General features: G+C 44.6%; 1 protein-coding gene across 10 annotated transcripts in view; it reads left to right on the top strand.

The window, feature by feature from the left end:
- Window positions 1–19,594, top strand: part of Tmem241 (transmembrane protein 241) — a 108,064-nt gene that overhangs the window by 60,802 nt on the left and 27,668 nt on the right. For 3 of the 10 annotated variants that reach the window (XM_060377671.1, XM_060377672.1, XM_060377675.1), the window contains one exon: window positions 16,460–16,562. The exons of 5 other annotated variants lie outside the window; for them this stretch is intronic. In XM_060377671.1, the coding sequence (XP_060233654.1) occupies window positions 16,460–16,562 (103 nt within the window). Of the gene's footprint in view, window positions 1–669; window positions 2,867–16,459; window positions 16,563–19,594 lie in introns of those variants that run through there. 2 more of the 10 variants (XR_009589891.1, XM_060377674.1) reach the window with 2 other exon arrangements.

The following is a 19,594-nucleotide window of genomic DNA, read 5'->3' on the forward strand; positions in this document are numbered from 1 at the left end:
GATCTTTAGGAAATCATTTTTAGTGACACAGGCCTGGCCATATTCATACAGGTGATAATTTCTGAGACCTTCCACCTATTTTATCAGCAAGACATCATCACATTCCTACAAGGTGACTGAGAGTAGGCAGCTGAGCTAACCCCAAATGAGAGACTTTGGTCAACAGTTCTCCAGGGCACCCCTAGCCATTGGAAAGTAGACTAAGATGTGCCAGGAAGTTTGTCCTTCCCGGGAAGTATGAGGATGTCTCGAGCTCAACTGAGTTTCCCAAGAGCACCCAGCCCGTCCAGTGAGTCGATAGAGGAAAACTGACTAATGGCCAGATAGAGGGACTTCCATGAGCCTTCAAGACAAGGGCTGCCACAGAATAGCTTTTGTGTGTTAGAGTGACCATGGCTGAAGCATAAGAGAGAGGTGGGTGGGCTGTAAGGGATCAGGAGCAGAAACGCAGCAGTGTAAAGTACCATGGTAACAGAAATGCTTGAGATGAGCTCTCCTCTCCTGGTGCTTCTTCTCCTTCCTGCGTAGAAGGATCGGGGTGCAGGGGCTTCAGAGCTGCTTCTGAGGAGTGGGAGTCGATCTAGTGAAGCAGTTTTCGGAGTGTCTGCCTTCAGCTATCTATATTATTTCAGTTGCTTTTTTTTCCTCTGAAAATGAAATCGCACGCAGTGATGTCACCCGTACTGTCTACGGCTAGTACTATTGTTTTCAGAAGAATGGGGAAACTGGCTGAGATCTTACGCATGAGAGAGAAAGGAAATTGAGAGTCTCCAGAACAAGCAGAGAGCTGGGAAAACCCTGTCTTGAGTCTCCACTTTCATGCTTCAGAACCAGAAGTATTTGTTCTTGGTGGGGACAGTAAATTTGTGGTGTTCTGCTCCATTCCATTCTTTCATCTCTGTCAGTGTGATGGTTAAGCCAGAGCAGGCTGAGGGGAGCTGTGAAAATCAGCCTTGCTGCTTCTAGAAGATGCTTCCTCTGTTTGGGGCATTGTTAACTCGGGTGGTTATTTTGGTCATAGGTGAACAGGGGAAGCCAGTAGGTCCACTATTTTGAGTTTATAGACCTCATCAGAGCAAGCTATGAACAGTGGTGTTGCTGATGACCTAAGTAGTTTAGGAGGTCAGAGCATTGTGAGCTTCATGGCCCTCTGTGTATCTCACACTAGATGCCTTCTGTATTCAGGAACACACAAAAGAGTTAGAACAGACTGAAACATACCCACTCATCCCTGGCAGTGGAGCCTGTTTGCACACATAGGGATCCGGAGGAAAGTACAGGCCACGGCAGCCATGAAAACTGGCTGAGTTCAAATGCGCTCTGCAGCCGCAAAGAAGCAGAAACAAGGTTTTCTGGCTCATAGTATTTGAACAAAAACCTCTGACTAGCCCTTGCCAGGATACCAAGTGACATGGCAAGTAGCAGTGGAGACAGCAGCATCTGTACCTTTTATGACAGACAGATTTTACACTTGGTCTAGGAGGATCACTCAACAAGCAAAACAAAGGACAATAATAAGATAGGTGGGAAAAGCTAGAACCCAGAGTTGCTACCACATATTACCGAAAAAGCACAGTATTCAACCAAAAATTACAGACGTTTAGAAAAGCAAATTGTGGTCTATGTGCAGGAAAAGAAAAGGCTTCGGATGTAGGAGTGAACCTACCGCAAAGCATTTCCTTTAGAATGCTCAGAAATGGTCTGCAACTATGCAAAGAGTCAAAAGAAAGGCTCAGTGAATTCATAGCGCCAGTCATAGAGAATCAGAAAATAGTCAATGGAAAGTCCAGATTGAAAAGTATAACAGAGTCTTAATATCTGCTTTGATACACTGCTAGGTAGTCTTTCAGAGGCTCCTGTAGTCAGGTAGTCTGTGGTAGGCTCCTGTCCTGTTACTTGTTTTCTCCTACATCCAGTGTCCATCCCATTTGTCTTTCTAAGTGAGGATTGGTCATCTTACCCTGGGTCCTCTTTCTTGTTTATCTTCTTTAAGTGTATAGATTTCAGTATATTTATGCTATCTTATAGGTCTATATAAGTGAGTATATACCATGTGTGTCTTTCTGCTTTTGGATACCTCACTCAGGATGATCGTTTCTAGGTCCCACCATTTGCCTGCAAATTTCATGATTTCCTCGTTTTTAATTGCTGAGTAGTATTCCATTGTGTAAAAGTACCACAATTTCTGTATCCATTCTTCAACTGAAGGACATCTGGGTTGTTTCCAGGTTCTGGCTATTCGAATAAAGCTGCTACAAACATGGTTGAGCAAATGCCCTTGTTGTGTACTTAAGCCTCTTTTGGATATATGCCTAGGAGTGGTATAGCTGGATCTCGAGGAAGCACTATTTCTATTTGTCTGAGAAAGCGCCAGATTGATTTCCAAAGTGGTTGTACAAGTTTGCATTCCCACCAGCAATGGAGGAGGGTTCTCTTTTCTCCGCATCCTCTCCAGCATGTGTTGTCACTTGAGTTTTTGATCTTAGCCATTCTGATGGGTGTAAGGTGAAATCTCAGGGTCATTTTGATTTACATCTCCCAGAGTGCAGGGAATCATATGAAAGAAAGGGGAGTTAGTAGACTTGAAGGGTACAGGAGCTCCACAAGCACCAAATATATCAGGGCACAGGGGTCTTTCATGAGACTGTTTCTCCAACCAAGGACCATGTATGGATATAATCTAGAACCCCTGCTCGGATATAGCCCATGGTAGCTCAGTGTCCAAATGGGTTCTCTAATAAGGGGAACAGGGACTATTTCTGACATGAGCTCAATGCCAAGCTCTTCCACCCCCCCACCCCTCACGAGGGAGGAGCAGCCTTGCTAGGCCACAGAAGAGGACATTGCAGCCAGTCCTGAAGAGACCTGATAAGCTAGGGTCAGTGGATTTGGAAAGAGGCAGGGAGAAGATGAGGGAGAGAGGGTGGGATTGGGAGGGAATGAGGGAGGGGGCTATGGCTGGAATACAAAGTAAATAACCTGTGATTAATATAAAAAAATAAAGAAAGAAAGAAAAGTATAACAGAAATGAGATTTCTGTAGAGGGAATCAACAGAGTTTAGATGGCAGAAAAAGTGAACTGTGTTAGAGAGAAATCATCATTTAATACAAAGAAAAGAATTAACTGAAAACATATGAACAGCACCCTAGAGACCTGTGCGACATCATACATATCAACATGTATATAAGCACAGTCTTGGAAGAGGAGGAGCCAGGATTAGAAAAATATTTGGATAAATAGTGGATGAAATTCCCAGATTTTATGAAAGACATTAAGATTCAATAAGCCCTAAGAACAAACAAAAGCAGAACCTTACCTAAGCAAATTATAATCAAACCATTAAAAGACAAAGAGAAAATATTAAAAGCATCAAGAAAGAAAAAGGATTCTATACGCGGAGGAAAATCAATACAATTAGTGAAAAAAAGCAAATAAACCTCAAAACCGAGCAAAAGACTGGAGACCAGAGGCAGCAAGTGGAGGCCACATTCCATATAATAAAGGAAACAAAAAACATATGATAACTAGAAACTTAATATATAGCAAAATTGTCCTTCAAATGTGACAAGAAATAAAGACATTCCCAAATAAATAGAGACTGAGAGATGTGTTGCTAGTGGCAGTTTCAATAATTATATTAAATGTGAATGGACTAAATCCCCTTTTACAGAGGTAGAGAGATGGCTCGGGTTGGGAGCACTGGCTGTTCTTGCAGAGGATCCAGGTTCTATTCCCAGCACTCATGGAGTGGGTTACAATAACCCAGAGCTGCAGTCCCAGGGGAGCCAATGCCCTCCTCTTCTGGCCTTTGTGGGCACCACACACGAAATATGCATATACATATTTTTAGGCTAAACACTCAAACACATCAAATAAAAATAGGTGAATCTTAAATAAATGCTCCATTCAAGACAGGCTATCAGATTACATTTTTAAAATTCAAGACGCAATGCCATGCTGTCCCGAATAGATACACCTGGGATCAAAGATGCAGGTAGGCTGACTCTGAGGGTGCAGCAGAGCCAGACTCCTCATAAACTGCTGGTGGACAGTTATGCAGGCACTTTAGAAAACAGCTCAGTACTTCCTAGAGGGCAAACTGAGTACCTTGCAGCACCTCTGTGCCCAAGAAAGGCCCAAGAGGAATGAAAGCACACATCCGACAAAAACCCTGCACGTGGGTGTGCGTAGTAGCATTAATAATAAAGCCAGAACATGCAAATGGTATAAACGTTACTTTCTCAGTGGGTGGATAAACAGGGTATTGTATGTAGTAGTACTATTAAATTATAAAAGAAATGAGCGATTACTATATGCTGTGATATAGGTGAATCACACCTTACATTTCTGAGAGCTGAGTTTTGTAAACCATCCCTGAGAGCTGTAAAGTGTGACACTCATATTCTGTTCTTTATAGTTTGATAGTCTGTGTATATTTTGCCTCTGTTTGACCAATGAACATCTCCTTTCCTTTTTTTTTTTTTTTTTTTTTTTTTTTTTTTGTTTAACTCGAAGGGAAGGTTATAACTTCTTCCTCAGTAGTTACTTTCAAAAGAGGCATTTTTTAAATTGGTTCTTTTGGCACAGTACTAATCATTAAGTGTGGAGGATTAGATTAGATGAACCAGTCAGCTGTGATGCAGCTTCAGTTCACTGGATAATCTGTCTTCCTTCCTCCACACAGACACACACCTTTTCTATCACATATGAGCTCCGTGGTCCTTAGCATCCTCGAACCAGCTACCTACCCAAATGAACTGGCATTTGTAATGTACCACAACTGTACTTGCCTTGTGATGTCATCATGACTGAACAGGTACCAATGTTTTCAGAAAATGACTCAGAAGGTTGAACCTCTGGTGCCAGGGGAGAATTTGGATTCTTAAAGACAAAAACAAACAAAAAAACTTGGAGACCCAGGCAGAAAGGTCATTCAAAGGCCAAGATTCCTTGTTCCTGGCTTCAAAAAAAATTTTCTTTCTTAGCCCTTGTTCAAGAGGTTGTAACATCAACATCACCATTTCTCTGTTCTCTGCTTTTTTATTTTTATTTTTTTTATTTGGAGACAGTCTCGCTGTGTATCCCTCTACCTGGCCTGGGGTCGCTATGTACACAGTTGGCCTCAGACTCCCGGGCCTGCCAGCCTCTGATCCTGAGTGTTGTTAGTAAGAGTGTTGCTACCATGCTCGGCTTCAGTTCCATTTCTATCATTTTTCTCTCGTGGAATCTGAGAAATGTTTTAAGAGACAGAAAGCATTATAGTGCTTAGCAGTGTTTGGGGGTGGAAATCTCTTCTTTTTGGTAAATTTGGACATGTGAAATCTAATACATTGGCAAATCTTGAGCTCTCTTCTCACTGGGAGTACAGAGGATGAAGTCAGAAAACGTGAATGGATTCAAAAGAGCAGCAGTGAAGTGTGTGGGTGTATAAGGAGGGCCCAGCCCGAGTTTCTACCCCAACTGGGGTTTCTCAGCAGATTTAAACCCTTGTGTGAGAACTCTTTCTGGATTGGATGCTGCCTCATCTCCTGCTTACTCATTTCACATTGCTTGGGTTCTCGGAGTCATCGGAAAGAAGCAGCTGAGGTTTGAGTAAGTTTATAATCTGGACAAGGCAGGACAGGGTAGGCATCCCCAGACAGTGCAGCCGCACACCATGCCCTTTCAAGGCTGCTCGGTGTGCTGCTGGCTTCCTCTGAAGTGCATGCCACTGCCAGAGTTCTTGTCCTGAAGACAGCAGCAGATTATAAGCCCAAGTCTGTCCTTTAATGGCCCTTAGGAAATACTTTTTCTATACTTTCTCTGTTTGATTGGTTGGTTACTTGGTTGATTGATTAGTTATTTGGCTTTTGGTTGGTTGGTTGGTTGGTTTGGGCTGGTGGGTTGGTTTGGGTTGATTGGTTGGTTGGTTGGTTGGCTTTTGGTTGGTTGGTTGGTTGGTTGGTTTGGGTTGATTGGTAGGTTGGTTGGTTGGTTGGCTTTTGGTTGGTTGGTTAGTTTGTGTTGGTGGGTTGGTTTGGGTTGATTGGTGGTTTGATTGGTTGGTTGGTTGTTTGGCTTTTAGTTGGTTGGTTGGCTTTTGGTTGGTTAGTTGGTTGTTTTTTGTTTTTTGTTTTTAATTACACTTTATTCACTTTGTATACCCCCCATGGTTCCTTCCCTCCTCCTGTCCCAATCCCTCCCTTCCTCCACCCTCTGCATGCATGCCCCTCCCCAAGTCCACTGATAGGGGAGGACTTCTTTTCCTTCCTTCTGATCCTAGTCAATTAGGTCTCATCAGGAGTGGCTGCACTGTCTTCTTCTGTGGCCTGGTAATGCTGCTTCCCCCTCAGGGGGAGGTAATTAAAGAGCAGGCCAATCAGTTCATGTCAGAGACACTCCCTGTTCCTATTACAATGGAACCCACTTGGATACTGAACTGCCATGGGCTACATCTGTGCAGGGGTCTTAGGTTATCTCCATGCATGGTCCTTGGTTGGAATAGCAGTCTCAGGAAAGACCCCTGTGCTCAGATTTTTTGGTTCTGTTGCTCTCCTTGTGGAGTTCCTGTCCTCTCCAGATCTTACTGTTTCCCACTTCTTTCCTAAGATTCCCTGCACTCTGCCCAAAGGTTGCCCATAAGTCACAGCATCTACATTGATAGTCTGCAGGGCAGAGCTTTTCAGAGGTCCTCTGAGTCAGGCTCCTGACTTGTTCCCTCTTTTCTCCTTCTTCTGATAGTTGGTTGGTTTTAATTGATTGGTTGGTTGGCTTTTGCTTGGTTGGTTGGCCTTTTTTTTTTTTTTTTTTTTTTTTGGTATTATTAGGGATTGAACCCAGAGTCTACCATTGAACTATATTCTTAACCTTCTTTGAAAAAATTTCAACCCTGGGACCTATACCAGACATGATTCTTTTAATATTTGTGATTGATGTATCTATTTTTGTGTGTGTGCACATATGCATGGGTGTGTCAATGTGGAAGCCAAAGGACATCTTTGGGAGTCAGTTCTTCTCTTCCACCAGGTGGGTCTCCGGGATTGACTGAGGTTATCAGGCTCATGGCAGCGCCTTTACCCAGGAATTTCTCACTGGCCTTCTGGTTGGTTTTGATGGAGTTTACATTTCACATATGCAGCACTCAGACTCTAACAGTTAAGGTTCTCTGAGGAGCAGAACTGCTAGAATGAACATATATATACACACACACACTCACATATATATATATATATACATATATACAAATATATACATATATATGTATGTAAGGGATTTGTTAGTGTGTTTTATAGGCTGTGGTCTGAGTAGTTTAACAATACCTGTCTCCTGACAGAAGGCCAAAAATGTAGTAGTTGTTCAGTCTACAAGACAGATTTCTCAGCAATACCAGTCAAGTGCCAGAGTCCAAGGGCGGTCCTAGAGAGCTGGCAATTTTCAGTCCGTGGTGGAATCCCAAAGAAGTAGGTCTAACACCAGCGAAGGAATGCGCCAGGTCGCATAGACTTGGAGGTGAGAGTGAGGACAAGCAGACGTTAATGTAAAATCTTGTCCTTCATTTGGCCTGCCACCGCAAGACATAGATTTAGGTTGGATCTTCTGACATCAGCACTCAGAAACAGCATCCTCCTCCTGTGTCCTCACAGTGGATGGAGCAAGGCAGCTCAATGGAACCTTTTATTTTGAGACAGGATCTCACTCTGTAGCCCTGGATGACCTGGAACTGGCCACATAGACCAGACTGGCCTCAAACTCACAGAGACCTGCCTGCCTCTGTCTCCTGAGTGCAAGGATTCAAGGTATGAGCCACCATTACTGATGGGAGCCTCCTTTATGATGCCACTATTGTCACTCCTGAGGACTCTGCCTTTATAATCTAACCATGTGCCCAGAGCTGCACCTATGACCATTACCTTAGAGATTAGGATTTCAAACTACAGATTGTAGGGCCATAAACATTCATTAGAAAATGTTCAGTAAACAGTGACCAAAGTCAAAAAAGTGAGCAATCTCCTTCCCTCCCCCAGAAACCTCAGTTCCTCTGCCCCACACAGAGGAACTGAATGCTGTTTCTGCATTTAGAGTGGGTCTCACACCTCAGATAAGCCAACCAAGAAAAATCCCTCACAAGTATGCCCAGCTGCTCTGGTTTCAGTTAGTTTCAGATGTAGTAGGCAACCAAGATTAGCTGTCATGGACTTCTTCCTAGAGCCATGGAATGTCCGTCGCCACCTGAGAGGGAACACACCCTTCTGTGAGGTAACCTCACTATCCAGGTGGTGCATTTGGCTCTCTAAGTTCTTTCTTGTTCTAATTTCTTACCAGCCTGAGGCAGTTAGCAGTCCTATAAGATTTAAGCTGTAATAGGGGATATGATATAATATGAAGGCATATAGCTTCTCTCCCAATGGATCCCCTTTTAAACATGATTCTACCATTACTCAGCATTTCCTTAGAGAAATTTTTGGAGTTTGATGGACACATGGAGGAAGAAATGCATTCACTGTGCTCAGTGCCTGTCTAAGGCCTGATATAACTCAGAGTCGATAAGGAAGACACTGTTAGGCAATGGCACTAATCTGGGTAGCAAAGGAGTGGCTGACACTGGCTTCTGAAGGTCACGGTTGCCTGGGGAAGGTTGAAGAATGAATAGAAGGACCCCTACAGCAAGACGAGAATGTTGGAACTGTAAGTTTGATTAGAGGAAGAGACAGTGGAAACAGAGGAAATTGAACTGTAAAAAGAAGCTGTTCCGTTGAGACAGTTGTGGACGTCTGGATGAGCAGATGTGGTGGTTTGAATGAAAATGGCCCTTGTTGGCTCATAGGGAGTGGCACTGTTAGGAGGAGTGGCCTTGTTGGAGGAAGAGTGTCCCTGAGGGTGGGCTTTGAGGTTTCAGAAGCCCTAACCAGGACCAGTGTCAATGTCTTTCCTGCCACCTACAGATCCAGATGTAGAACTCTTGGCTCCTTCTCTAGCACCATGTATATCCTGATGATAATGAACTAAATCTCCAAAGTGAAATCCAGCCTCAATTAAATGTTTTCCTCTATGAGTTCCTGTGGTCATGGTGTCTGTTCATAGCAACAGAGCACTAACTAAGACAAATGATAAATTATGCTTGGACAGGTTAATGTGGAAATGGGGCTTAAGTAGGTAGAACGAGCTTCAAGCATTCAGGTGGAAAGGAGATCAAAGCATCAATGGCAGGAATACAGAAGGATCGTTGCACCTGCCTGACAACTTGAAGGAAAGTAAAGTTTAATCATTTAATATATACAATTGCTATGGAGCATGACAAAATAATTAGATAAAGAGTAGACCATGTTAGAAGAGATGAAGCAGGTAATAATAGTTGTAAAACACCAGGAATGATGGATCAGAAGAGCACAGACGTCCTCAAGGCTTGTAACTGGAGTCATGACACACCTATGGTGTGACACACAGAAGTGCTGATAGCAAGACTGTAGGGAATGCAGACGTGGTGAAATACATTCTAGACAGATGGGTGTGGCAACCAGACATCTAAATGGAGCTGCTTTGAGTTGGAGACCTGAAGTGAGAAGAGGATGAGAACTTAGATCATACATCAGAAGAGTGAAGGGATGGAAGAGCTCGTTAGGAGAGGAAATATGTGGGAATAAAAGAACAGAGGCCAAACACTTAACTTGGGAGACACTCAAATGCTGGAAATCATAATGAGCAGCAGATAGAAGTAATGGCCAAGTGGTGGAAGGAGAGCCAGAAAGGATTCTAAGAAGTGCCACCAAGGGGTTGCAAAAAAAATTAGAGCAAGGACATTGGTAGCCCTTGAGGAAGTAATAAAGGACAGATGTGGAGTGAAGATGGATCAATAAATACACTGAAGAGGAGAGACTGTAAGTGGTCATCCAGGGACTAATAGCCAGATCTCATGATAATACATATATTCTGGAAAAAGGAGTTTGGTGAAAGAATAAAGAAAGGCAGGTGCTAGACAGTGAGCGGGGCTTGGGAAGACTAGTGTTAACAGTCCTAGGGAAATTAGAAAGCCTTTTCCCTCCTGAGCTCTGACAGAAATCGCGGTAGGTAGGCTTCGGTCTCTGTGGTGAGATGTGTGGGGCAGAGGAACTGAGGTTTCTGGGGGAAGGAAGGAGATTGCTCACTTTTTTGACTTCGGTCACTGTTTACTGAACATTTTCTAATGAATGTTTATGGCCCTACAATCTGTAGGTTGAAATCCTAATCTCTAAGGTAATGGTCATAGGTGCAGCTCTGGGCACATGGTTAGATTATAAAGGCAGAGTCCTCAGGAGTGACAATAGTGGCATCATAAAGGAGGCTCCCATCAGTAATGGTGGCTCATACCTTGAATCCCTGCACTCAGGAGACAGAGGCAGGCAGGTCTCTGTGAGTTTGAGGCCAGTCTGGTCTATGTGGCCAGTTCCAGGTCATCCAGGGCTACAGAGTGAGATCGTGTCTCAAAATAAAAGGTTCTATTGAGCTGCCTTGCCCCATCCACTGTGAGGACACAGGAGGAGGATGCTGTCTCTGAGGAAGCAGATCTTTCTAGGCACTGAATCCACCAGCATGTGGATCTTGGACTTCCTAGCTTGCAGCAAGAGTAATTAATGTGTTTACGCTGTCTATAATTACCCAGTCTCTGGGCATTAGTCATAGCAGCCATGATGGTCAAGATACCCACATTAGTTACTCTTCTCATTGCTGTGAGCAAATGCCTGACAGAACATTGTAAGGAAGGAATGGTTTTGGCTTACAGTTTAGGAGGATACAGGCCTTTGTGTGGGGAAGGTGTGGCAGCAGGTAGCTCCACGGCAACAGGAGTATGCAGTATGCTGACGCTACTAAAGGGAGTCTCATATCTCCATGGAGCATGAAGCAGTTACTGGAGAGGAAGTGGGGCCAGGCTCTAAACCTCAAGGCCTGCAAGAGTAACCAGCTTCCTGTATTGATGCTCCGCCTCTTAAAGGCTCTATAGCGCAAAACAGTGCCACTGTAAGCACAGGAGCTCAAGGTGGACACTTCACATTCAGTCTGCGGCATGACCCTGGAACCATTAGTTCTTTCCTCTCTAAAGCAGTTTGGACTAGAAGGTGTCTAAAGATCCTCAAAGCTGACAGTACGGAGACTCTGATACTCATGACAGACTTGCTGATGGCCTTTATGTCTGATGTAGCCCTGTGTTGATAAAGATCCTGCCTACTCAGTAAACCACTTTCCAGATTTCTAAGAACTTCCTGGAGCATATCACTCCACAGTGGGACTTTCTCCTGTCCCTGTCATGGGTTCCACCCTCTTTGGGGGAAGATCTTGGTGTCAGATTTACAGGTGGTTTATTGGAATTTCGGGCCTTCGCTGGTAGTCAGAACTCGCTCTTCCAGAAGATGGTCCCTCACATTGCTCTTAGGATAGGATGCTGTTCATACAGAGGAAATACTGTAACGTCAGAAGGGACTGCCGGTTGGCTCAGAACAGACTAAATGAACCAATGTTTGTGGAAATAGCTGGGGTGTGCTTTGCAAACAACGCTGTATAGAATAATAGACTTGAATAAAGACTTAATTTTCACCTAGTCTCAGGTCTGCCACTTTAGGTGTATGAATTGGTTTTCTTTTCTGTAAACAAGCATAGTACTAATTTCTACCTCACGGAGGTCGTTAAATGCTGTCTGAGCGCTGGACGGTGAAAGCCAGCCCTTGGCAGGTCCTCCTTGGCTCTGTCAAACACTAGCTCAGTTCTTTCAGGAAGTTACCCACCGATTTCCTGGCTCTGAATTTACCCTTGTGTTCACTGATTTGCAGATCGCTGCTCTGAATGCAGCATCCACAAGAACCAGGCTTTTCACAGCCTATTTAATGTGAGATTGTCCAACAAAAGAAGCTATTGACGGACCGTTCACAATGTTTAAACCTATATAAAGAGTCATTGATCCAAAATAGTCACTGTGCATGTGAAAATGTATGTTTGCTGGTTTCCATGGAGACCACCCAGCTGGCTGCTCTGTGATCACTCACTAGCCTTAATTATACACTGGCATTGCCTGGGAGCCTTCAGAGTTGTCTCCATCACAACACCTCCTTGTGGCCATAACATGACTGCCATCCTGGTCTGTGCTTTCCTTGTAGGAGTTTCTGTTAGGAGGTGGGCAAACGCTGCTGGGAACGTGGCAGATGTATCCCTATGAGAAGCTTTGACGTGCTCCGGAGATTTTCTGTGCTCTGACTTCCTGTCTCAGGCTTTCTTGCAGGTGAAGGCACAGCTGCTTTCTCTCCTTTCGAGGTGGCTTGCTGACATGTCTCCTGGCCTGTTGCCAAGATACTGCACTATGAAGGAGTCTTCAGTTCATCAGTGGACCTGATAGAGTTCATTTTTTCATACGTCGTTTTTTCTTTATGTGTATGCGTGTTTTGCCTGTGTGTGTGTACCGTATGCATTCCTGGTACCTGTGGAAGCCAGAGGAGGATCCCTTAGAGCTGGAGTTATAGATGGATGTATGTGCTGGGAGTCAAACCTGGGTCTTCTGCCAGAACAGGTGCTCTTAACTGCTAACCCATCTCTACGACCCCCGAACTAAAATAGTACTAATAGTAATAGTACTAATGGTAATAACAGTAGTAATAGTAAATAAAATTAAGAGGCAAGACAACCAACACTGACCTCTGGACCCATACACATGTGCATGGGACACCTGTACATATATGTGCACACGTTCAGAAACAGATACACACACAGCACCGAGTTGTTTAAATAGGGGAATCATACAAATTTTCTGACATCCAAATAATATGAACTTTTGCTTTTAATTTTGTGTATTTACTTATATGTGCAGACGGGTATGTATGTGCATACCTGTGCGTGTGAGCAGGGAGGCCAGAAGTGGAGAACGGGTGTCTTCCGCTCCATGTCTTTTGAGGTAGGGTCTCTCACTGAGCCTAAGAGCTCAAGTCTTGATCAGCAGTCTGGCGGACAGTCCTCAGATCTACACACATAAGCGCTGGGTGTGCAGGTGTACCCCACTACAGCCAGCTCTTGTGTGAGTGCTGAAGGTCTGCTCTCGGGTGCTCAGGCTTACACACAGGCCCTACAGCAGGGCTCTGTGTGTGTCTGCTGGATATGTTTAGAGGAAGGTCCCAAGGCTCAACATTGACTGTCACCTTGAATGTCCAAGGAGGTGACGAGCACAGATGTCCTCTTGGTTCTGAATCAGAGTTCCTAGGTTTGGTTTTTGGCATGTGTCTGTGCGCACAAGGGCAGACTGGAGAGGAAACCCTGGCCCTCTGGATTCGATGATTTGTTCTCAGGATGTCCTGTCTGCGGAGTGGGGAGGGCTCCGTCCTCCCACTGCGCATCCTCTGACCAGTTCTGTTTCTTCTTGTTAGTGCCACCATTGTCCCTCTCCACACCTTTTCACTGTCTGTCGGGTGGTCAGGCCATTTCTGCCTTTCCTCACCTCCCCCTGCTCCACCCATGTTTATGGCTCTTCTTCTTTTCCTTTGGTTTTTACTCATCATCTTCATGTGTCCTGGAATGGTCTGATAAAAACATGCCATGAAATAAAGTAAAGCTCTGCTGTAATGTAACTTTTATGTTGAGTGTACTGAAAAAAAAAAATCTAATTATGGCCGTCTCTTAATTAAATCATTTTTCTTGTTCATCGGCTAAGCCTCTGTGGTGATGAGAACAATTTTTCATGGAAAATTTAAACCCAGAGGCAGCAGCATAATTTCCTATACAGTCTCTAGCTCAGCGATAATAACAGCCTGTCAGTGCCTTTCCGTGATGTCTGCGGCGAGGCGACGGGAGCATGGGGGGGCGTGTGAGGAGGCGACTCACGAAGCATGTGGAAACACTCAGCAAAGAAGCCAGTTACCCAGGAATCATTTGTTTATGAACAAGATTTTCCGGAGGATCCCTGGGAGGGAATACGGTTCTGGATTGGAGGAAAAATAACCAGATTCTGTTTCCTGTTGTCAGATTAATTTGGATAATGAGTGATGTTTCACGGATGTGTTGCTGTTTTGCATAAGATTGTTTGTCTTGTTCTTGCGGTTTACTTTTTTCCCTGAGCTATTTTCGGTGCCATCGATCATCACGGGGTTGCAAAATGTTGCGAAGTGTGATGGCAATTCTGGGTCTCAGCTTTTGAAGGAATGTGCTGCTAATTTACTAAGGGAGACACTTAATTTCATGAATGTCCTGACTAGGAGTTTTTTCTGGGTGCGCCTCACATCTTAGATAACTTGAAATAACTAAAGTGCTCTCTGAAACATGAAGGCCAGTTATTTGGACACATTTGCAAAACTTCCTGTTTGGAGTGTAGGGGGGCAGGGTGGTGTGATTAATCTGCAAAGAGTTCCAGGGAGCAGTGCTGAAAATAAGCCGCTTAAGCACTCCCAAAATACTGGTGAAAATGGGGTCAGGAGCCATTGCTTAAGCCAGTCCTCTATGCGGTTTCCTCGCCCTCCTCTCCAAAAAGGAGCTATGAAACGTTTTCCCCACAACGTGTTAGATTTCTTTCTCAGCACTTGAAGTTTTCTCAGAGACCCACTCCTTGTTACCTGTGTTAGCCCCAGACAGGAGGATCCTTCACCTCTGAAATGCGCAGGAGTCAGGTGACTCTCCTGCCAGGCCTTAAGCTCCCACCTCAAAAACTTAAAAAAAAAAAAAAAAAGGGTGTATTATAATGATTTGTGTGTACGTGTAAAGACATGTGCCACGGTGCTCTCGTAAAGGTCAGAGGGCTTCCCCCATATTGGCTCAGGGATTGAACTCAGGTTCTCTGTGGCGTCTCACTGGCTTGTCCTCCATAGAAATCAATCCCCATGCCTGCCTTGTTCTTCCAGATTGCCAAGCATTTGCTACCATTTGGCTGTGCTGCTCTGAGCCCTACACTTTCTTCTCTGCACCTTTAAAATGTTAGGATTTGGGAGAGAAAGGTGTTGGCAATAATTCAGGCTCATCTCTCACGGGCGTCCTGTGTTGGCTTTCTATGTTTCGCTCTTCTGAGAAAGCCAGTACATCTAGAAGTTAGAACAGGAACTGGCGCCACAGAAGGGAAGCCGTATTTTCTTGTCTCTCTGTGGTGCCCAGCCCACCTTCATCTGGTAGTACCAGGGCCATTTCCTCTACTGGAGTGTCCCTGCCGGGTGCGTGAAGCCAGGTGCTGACGCTTCCAGGAAGTTGGTTATGGTCACCTGTGTTCCGTCGCCCGTAATTATTCCTTTGCCTTGTGTTCTTGGGCCAGTGACTCCTCTTCCTGGCAGCTGAACAACCCACAGCTGGTCTCAGTGCCCCTTCCGCTTTTGTTTTGCTTTGTTGAAACAAGTGGTTTGAATAAGAATGGCCCGAATGTGAACGTTCCCCTCGTTACAAGTGGTGCTCCCTGAACAGGAACTGGGAGGTGTGGCCTTTTTGAAGGAAGTGTGTCACTAGGAAGAGGTTTGGGGTGTCAAATCTCAAGCCAGGTCCGGTGTCTGTCGTTCTCTCTGCCTCTTGCCTGTGGATCCAGATGTAGAACTCTCAGCTACTCATCAGTGCCACATCTGCCTGCACGGTGGATACATGATTGAAGGTGCGAGGAACAGGCACAGCTACCGCTCATGTGCTCACTTCCGCCTAGGCGATGGGACAGATATTTGACACACATTTCTTATTCGATTTTAATTATTGTTGTGTGGTTCAAACCATATACTTCTTTCCTGCTCTCCTTTTGGAAATAGGTAGTAAAAAGATGAACATAATTTGTACAAATTTGAATGAAGGAACTCAGACTTGATTTTTTTTTTTTTTTTTGGTGGGGGGAGGTTCAAGACAAGGCTTCTCTGTGTAGCCTTGGCTGTCCTGGACTCCCTTTGTAGACCAGGCTGGTCACAGCCTCAGGAGTGCCGGGACTAAAGGTGTGCTCCACCACCACCCAACTAACTTTTTTCTTATAACTTAATTTTGAACTCTGTTGTATGGAGGAAAAAAGCTTTAGAAATGAGTTATTCCCTTCATTAAAAGGGAAAACTTCAGCTGGGCAAGATGGCAGCACTTGGAAGGTGGAGACAAGGAGGGTCAGGAGTTCAAGGTCATTCTCTGCTATATAGCAAGTTCTAGGCCAGCCCAGGTTAGTCTCACACAAGCACCTACATGGTGACTTACAACCATCTGTAGCTCCAGTTTCAGGGGACCCATGGCATGTTCTGGCCTCTTGAGGGGGCAAAACACACATATACATAAAATAAAGATTAAGCAAACAAAAAAACAAGACCCAAACCAAAATGTAATTTAAAAAAGGACAAGCCCTAAAGACTTATGAGAAATTTAGAGAGTACACGAAGAGAAGAAAACGCTTATTGATTCTACCACAGTAGATGTTTTGGAGACCATCTTTTGACCTATCTACCTGCCTGCCTGCCTCTTCCTACCTACCTGCATCTGTCATCTGTCTTTCCCGTCTTTTTTGTGATTTATTGCATTGCTTTCTTTGTTTTGATACAGGGTCTAACTATGCAGTCCTGGCTGCGCTGGAACTCACTGCATAGTCTAGGCTGGCCTGGTGACCTCACAGAGCTGTACCCGCCTCTCTCCATGCCCAGCTTGAGTGAGTGTTCTCAGTTGTGTTTCTCTGTGTGGGTCTGTGTGTGGCTGTGTGCATGTGAATGCAGAGCCTGCATTGACTAGAGGCATGGGATCCTGCTGGAGCTGGGCTTACAGGCAGTCCTCAGCTACCCAGTGTGGAGTGGACACCAGGAATTGAACTCAGAGCCTATGTTCTTAACCACTGTTCTTAACCACTGAGCCATGTCCACAGCCCCATTCTTTCAGTTTTGTTCCATTTTTCAGATACAGGGTCTTTCTATGTGTCCCAAACTGGCCTCAAACTTGTGAGGCCTTAGCATTCTGAAAGCTGGAATCACTGGGTGTGTCAAACACCGAGCTTCCTTCTTTATATCTGATTTTACAGAAATGAGCTTATTCTCTGCCACTACTTATGTGTTTGTTTATTTTTATTTTTGTAACACTGGGAATCAAACACATGCCAGGTAAGCATTCTACCTCTGTGTTATACCCATCTCTACTTGCTGGTTTTCATGTGACGCTTTGGGCACCCTTCCCTACCCCCTGTCTTAGGGTGATTGAAGACATAGAAGCCCAGATGAGTGAATGACTTGTTCATAATGTCCAGTGTCTTGAGATGGGAAAGGCTAGCCTGTAAATTCAGCCAGCCCAAGGGGTTCTTTGCTTATCAGAGGCCTGAATAGGGAAGTGGTGGTCTGAGGTAGTAGGCCAGTACCCCGAGCTTTCCAGTGTCTCTGGGTATTTGGCACAGTATCTAACACTGAATAGGCCCTTGGTAGAAGAACAGAAGGAAAGAAAAGAGAGAGAGAGGAAGGAAGGAAGGAAGGAAGGAAAGAAAGAAGAAAAAAAGAAGCAAGGAAAGAAGGAAGGAAGGAAGGAAGGAAGGAAGGAAGGAAGGAGAGAGAGACAGAGAGAAAATGAAAGAAAGAAAGAGAGAGAGAGAGAAAGAAAGAGAAAGAAAGAAAGAAAGAAAGAAAGAAAGAAAGAAAGAAAGAAAGAAAGAAAGAAAGAAAGAAAGAAAAGAAACTGACTTTATCGCCTGAGACCTCTTTCTCACATTCCCTGTCTGTGTGGTAAGCTGGCCAACAATTATCTTTTTTTCTATGTGTCTGGATGTTTTGCCAACATGTATGTTTGTGTACCATGTGCCTGCCTGGTACCCACAGAGGCCATAAGAGGGCATCAGATCCCCTAGAAATGGAGTTATAGTGGGTTGTGAGTCATTCTGCTGAGAATCAAGTCCAGGTCCTCTGGAAGAGCAGCCAGTGCTTTTAAACCTCTGAGCCATCTCTCCAGCTCTCCTTATTTTTTTTAAAGAATATCTTCCTAAAATGTCTTTTAGTTCTTTGACAGTTTAGATATATAATCATACGTCTTGACCGTCCCCTTCCTCCTACTGCCTCCAGACACTCCCAACATTTCCTCCTTACCCCGTCTTTGCCATTTCTGTTTGGTTAGTAACCTAGGGTGTCCAGTTGGTGCTGCAGGTGGGAGCGGTTGGCTGATGTTGATGGCTTGAGCTTGTGCAGCGAAACCATAGCTGCAGTGAGTTCGTGGGTGCAGTGGCCTCGTCACTGCCAAAGATGGCCTTTTACAGTGCTCCCTCCCATCTTGTGGGGCTCACATTCTTTCTACTGCTCCTCTGCAGTGTCCCTGAGCTTTGCGGTGGGGAGTTGATACTCTGGCCATCACTCACTTATCAGCCTAAGTGCAAATATTTAGAAGACAGTCTGATAACCCGGTTTAGCAAAACAACTGCAGTAGCTTCCCTCCAAGAGCTTGCGACCTTGCAGCCTATGGGCTTTTGACCAGATCTACAGTATGAAACCTGAATCCCTTTCTTTGTAACAGGCCTCAAATTCAATACAGAAGCAGTTGGTTACCCCTTAACTTCATGCCACTATTACACTGGTTGGCACGGCTTGTCTGGCAGGGTATTGTAGCATGCAGGCTTCACTGCCAAGTAATACTGTTGCTGCATTTTCCTCCTAGTGACCCCCATAGTGCCTTCCAGCATTATGAACACTAGTCAGCCGGAAGGAAGTTTCCAAGGCTAGTTCGTTTGATTTCTCTGTGTCCTACGATCAAACTGTGGAGTCCTACCCTTTAGGTCTGGGGCCCAGCTAAGAGCAGTGACCATAGCCTGTGTCCTTTGGGGGCCTCTCGCCGGCAGTTAGCTCTTAACAGCTGTCCTGCCTTTCCTACCAGCTCCACACTTCCAAAACCCCGTCCAGGATGCTGGTTGACACTGTGGGTCCTGGGGAGTGTCTAGTGCTATCGTCTTTTCGTCAGCTACAGAAAGACTCAGACCTGAGCCAGCCACCTCAGTTCTGGCTCCTGGATGCACACTCTGGATTCCCTAAGTATGCGACAAAGTCCTAGAGAGCCTGGCAGACAGCTGGTACCTCTTGGGCACGCCACGGTTTTACACACAGTTAATAGGGAGCAACCCACAGAGTTAAACCATTGTATTTTAGGGATAATAATTTATCTCTGCAAAACCCTTAGGTGACATTTTATCCCTACAAATGTATGTACCCTTTGACCTGACATGGTAACCTCCTCCTTGTTCATAGAGAATACATCTCAAGACCCCTAGAGGATACCTGAAGCCACGGATAGTATTAAAAAGAATGTGTGTGTGTACCTTATATATTGTTTCTTATCCATGTATACTTTGGGTAAAATTTAACGAATTAAGCCTTTATGGATTATCCATAAGATGTTAACAACAACAATAATAAAAGAGAATACTTATAAAAATACACTGTGATAAAATTGCCAGCATCGCTACTCTTTTGCTTTGGAGCCATTATTCAGCACCTTGAAATAAGGGTTACTTCAATGGAAGGGCTGAAATGCTGCAACAGTGGATCTTTTAGCCGAGACAGTTACCGACCAGCAGTGGGTAGCATTCAAGGTGCGGATTCACTGGACAGAGGAGCGATTCATGTTCCAGGCAGAAGGACACACGAGTTCACCACGCTATTCAGAACAGTTTACCAGTTAAAATGTATAAACTGTTTATTTGGGGAATTTTCCGCTTAAAACTTT

Source organism: Meriones unguiculatus, chromosome 2, assembly GCF_030254825.1.
Source record: "Meriones unguiculatus strain TT.TT164.6M chromosome 2, Bangor_MerUng_6.1, whole genome shotgun sequence".
Lineage (NCBI taxonomy): Eukaryota > Metazoa > Chordata > Mammalia > Rodentia > Muridae > Meriones > Meriones unguiculatus.